This window comes from Myotis lucifugus, unplaced genomic scaffold, assembly GCF_000147115.1.
Source record: "Myotis lucifugus unplaced genomic scaffold, Myoluc2.0 scaffold_1379, whole genome shotgun sequence".
Classification (NCBI taxonomy): Eukaryota; Metazoa; Chordata; class Mammalia; order Chiroptera; family Vespertilionidae; genus Myotis; species Myotis lucifugus.
Window position 1 is genome coordinate 15,674 of NW_005872427.1, and position 4,450 is coordinate 20,123.

At 45.0% G+C, this 4,450-nt stretch overlaps 1 protein-coding gene across 1 annotated transcript in view; it reads right to left on the reverse strand.

The window, feature by feature from the left end:
• Positions 1-275: 275 nt before the first annotated feature.
• TMEM213 (transmembrane protein 213) overlaps positions 276-4,450 on the reverse strand; it is a 15,664-nt gene continuing 11,489 nt past the window's right edge. The window contains 3 exon segments of the mRNA XM_023748419.1: positions 276-753; positions 755-795; positions 1,644-1,715. Coding sequence (XP_023604187.1) covers positions 625-753; positions 755-795; positions 1,644-1,715 — 242 coding nt within the window. The 3' untranslated portion in view covers positions 276-624.

Sequence of the window (4,450 nt, forward strand, 5' to 3'; positions counted from 1 at the left end):
TGGGGAGAAAGATCCTGAAAGCAGGGAGAACCAAAGGAAATATCCCCGGAATAATGCAGGGACAATGTAGTGAAAGCCAGAAGCAGGCTGCTGGCAGGGAGGATGGGACAGGTTAGCCTTGGAAGGAATAGTCATGGGGGTGAGAACAGAGCTGGGGAAGCACTGGACATGGGGGTGAGGACTTTGAGGGTGTCGACGGTGATCCTTACATTTTGAAGTGACAGAGATGCCCTTGACTGAAATGAGGACAGATGACAACGACCTCTGTTCGGTGAGAAGGTTATGAGTTTAATTTCAAATGTGTTGACTAAAAGATCAAGTCTTTATGTTTCTGGTGCTCCACCTTGGAGCCCAGAAGAACGGCATGGTTAAAACAGACGTAATCCCATCGAGACTGTCTGGAGGAAGGAGGTTATCGGAGCTCAGAGGCCCACCTGCCTCTTGGAATTAGCAGCGCTGGCATTCCCTTATTTGGAGCCCCTTTCTCTCTTCCTTCCCTTTAAAAAGTAACTGAAGTTTAAAGGTGAAAATGACTTTACTAGAAACCACATTGGCGCTACTCCGTGCCCGCTATTAGCCACAACTGGGTGGGGGCTGACATTCTTGGGGCTCTGATTCTGCGTCTCATGCTTGCAAGTCCTTGGGCTCATCTGGAGTTAACTTCGTCAGTTTATCCACACAGAGCAGGATGAGGGTGAGAAACCAGAGACTCCAGCCAACAGCGGCCGCGATCCAGCCGTACTCATCCACTCCCGGCGTGGCAGCACTGGGATGCTTGTTGGCAGAAGTCCACGTCTGGGGGAAGAGAGAGCATCACACCAGCCCGCCCCATCTCTAATAGTCGTAACAACAAGGCAGTAATAATACAATAGTTAACCTTCATGAAAATATGCCACGTGCTATGCTAAATGTTCTACACATGTTACCTTATTTATTCCTCGTAAAGTGATAGGTGTGGTTGTTAGTCCCATTTTACATGAAGACTCTCAGGCTGTAACTTGCCCAAGGTCATGGGTTGGCAGAACTAGAACTCAAACCCAAGTCTGCAGGACTCCAAAGCTGTGTTCTTAACCTCTACACATTCTTGCCTATTATTCTTCTCTGTAAGTGTCCAGAAGTGAACAAACATATTTGGTCATTCAATGAGGGCAGATTAAAGGAAGCCAGACTTAGAATATATTGCAAGACTTTGTTAATTAGACATCTGCAGTAGTGGTTGCTTTATGAAGTACTGCCCTCCTTGTGGCTGGAGGTATTCAAGTAGAGAAGAACAGAAATATGCAAAGGGTATGAAAATGAAGCTCCTGCCTTGGGCAGATGTACGACTAGCCGAGTTTTGTGGTCTTTCCACTGGCAAATATCTACACGTCTTTGAACTCAGGGCATCTTTGGCTCCTGTCGTGGGGATGGGTCATTAAAGCTATCTGTACCAAAGGTTGTGAGCTTCGATGGGGGTCAAGGCCAAGATAGCTTTTGGATGGACTCTGCAAACAGTTCTGGAGGCTGTGAACAAACCACATCAGCACCCAGCGAGGCCAGGCCGACACCCAGCCACCCCACACCAATGAACAGAAGCCAGGAAGCTTATGTTTCCCTCCCAGACCCAGGGCCAGCTCTGGTCGGGGCAGTTGGCAGACGCTTACTGTGGCACTGTTCCAGAGTCTCAGGATCTGGGTGGTGGTTGGTCAAGGTTGAGTTGTTGCCACTGCTTGCTTCTGGGGAAAAAAGGCAGAAGACAGTCTGAGTAAATTAGTAGTGAGTACTGTGAAAGGATTATAGATGTTCCAGTCTAGACGTCATGCAGCAAAGCTAACTCCTTGTTATGGACTAAATTGTGGCTCCCCCCTCCCCCAAATTCAGATGTTGAAGTCCTAATCCCCCAGTAATGAATGCATCTGGAAATAAAACCTTTAAAAAGGTCTTTCTAACATGAAATGGGGCCATATGTGTGGGCCCTAATCCAGTATGACTGGGGTCCTTATAAGAAGAGGAGAGACACAGGCATGTGCAAGCAGAGGAAAACCACGTGAGGACACAGGAGGGAGGCCTCAGGAGAAACCAACCCTGCAGACACCTTGCTCGTGGACTTCTTTGTTGTGTCAGCCCTAGCGAACAAATACTCCCCTTTTTCCTATCGTGCTCTCTTCTCATTCAGAGATGCTTTATTTCCATCTCGCATTGTCCCTTACCCAGGGCCTGCCATCTACAGCTTCCCAAACACTCTAATTATCTAATTAGCTGCTTTCTATGCAAATAGATACATAGAAAATGGTTTTTCTAATATATGGTAACAAACTTATTTAAAAATCTGAAGCATCTTTCCATAACTACCTTTAATTCCCTCCAAAACTTTGAACAGCCTGGCCTGTGTGGTACAGTGGTTGAGCGTTGACCTATGAACCCAGAGTCACGGTTAGATTTGTGGTCAGGGCACATGCCCGAGTTGTGGGCTCAATATCGGGTGGGGTGGGGGCGGACAATGCAGTAGGCAATCAATGATTATCTCACCACTGATGTTTCTATCTCTCCTCCCTTCCTCTCTCTGAAATCAATCAAAATATATTGAAAACAAAACTCTTGAACAAATAGACATTGAAATCTGACCTTGATTTCTGACAAAGATACTGGTATTACTCAGCAAGACATGGAAGTGGTTATCAGGAAAAAAAAAAATTAAACACCATATAAGCAAATCTAGAGGTTGCTAGAATATGTAGCACTTCAAATTGTCCCTTGATTAAGAAGCAGAGAGCCCAATGATAAAAAGAATTTCAGCAGGAATTCTTACAGTTGTATTAGAGTTTGGGGGGTGAGCTGGGGTTATGGAGATGAACATAAGGGTCTCCAAGGAAGAAAACCCATTGCCCACACTCCCTCTCACAACAGCATAAGAGGAGAGAGGATCCATCCGTTCAGTCCCACATGGCCGCCACTGGTGACTATTTAAATGTTTAAACAATTAAATTAAAAGTTCAGCTTCTTGGTCAGATAAACTACATTTCAAGTGCTCAATCCCCAAATGTGGCTAGTGGCTACCATAATGGAAGCACAGCACAGATATGCAGACTTTCCATCAGCAAAAAAAGTTCTGTTAGTGCTAATCTAGGTAGAACAAGACCAAGAGACCAGTTTTGGAGACTCTGTCTGGAAACCTCATTGCTGTTCAGTCTGCTTCTTGGGAATGCAGACATAAAACTGGTTTGGAAACGCTCAAGGCCCCCACCAGGTCAGCATGTCCTTCAAAGGTGCTTGGTGTCACATAGCAGGAGAGGTTAGGAGGAAACTTCTTGACCAGCCAAAGCCACAGAATTCCTGCTCAGACTAATTTTATGCCACCCACCCCCAAGCCGCTCCAGTGTCCTGCCCAAAGTGTAGTAATTACCTTGATGCAATCTGATTGTTACTGTAAATTATTTACAGCTAAATGGCTTACAGCTTGGTCTTTATTTGTTTTGGAGAAATTGATTCCTCAACATTTTAATGTCTGTTATAACCGAAATAAATTCCTTGGCCCTGACCTTCACCTCCCCTCTACCCTAGAATGGAAGTGGTCCCCGTCTAGAACAAGTGAGTGGAAAAAACCTGGTAAGTTGGATGCTAGTATTAGGTGAAACCATATGTAATTGCCATTTATGTAGGTGAGGAATTGTTCAGCAATTTTATATGGCTCACACTGGCTAGCCTAGTTAGAAGTTCCTAAGAATTTTTTATATTTTTTATTGAATGCATTGGGGTTACATTGGTTAATAAAATTATATAGGTTTCAGGCATACCATTCAATAATACATCATTTGTATGTTGTACTGTGTGCTCCCCATCCCAAGTCATGTCTCTTTCTGTCACCATTTATCCCCCCTTTATCCTCTCCTGCCTTCCCCTACCCCTTACGAATTTAAATATCACCCTCATAAGGAGAGCCAACCAGGGACTGGTCGCAGTTGGGGTCACTTCCAAAGTAAAGGCTGCTGGGAAGACCCAACTCTTCAGTGCAGTTAAATTTGTCAAGTTTTTTTGAGGCCCTATCCTAAACAAAGCACTGTGAGGATAAACAGAAAGAAAGACACAGAACACTTTTATTAGGGGAGGGGTTATACTGGGCAATGAATGTGCTAACGTTCATTAAGTGTTTACCATGAGTTAATTTGTTCAAAGGTGTTTACCTACAGTCACCTCATTTCATCTTTACAACAACCCGATATGTAAGCACTAGGATTATCCCCATGTTATAATAGAGAAACTGGAGCACAGAAAGGGTAAGTAATTTGCTCAAGGTCACACAGCTGGTAGGTACAGGTTGAAGGGGAGGAAGGATGTGGGGTGTGGGTGGGGAGTGGGTGACGTGTGGTGTGGGATGGTGAGGGTTGTTTTGAGACAGACTAATAGAGACAGACTCAGGGAACAGGGCAGACTGTGTCCTGAGGAGTTGAGGAGCAAGATCAAAGCCAGAGCA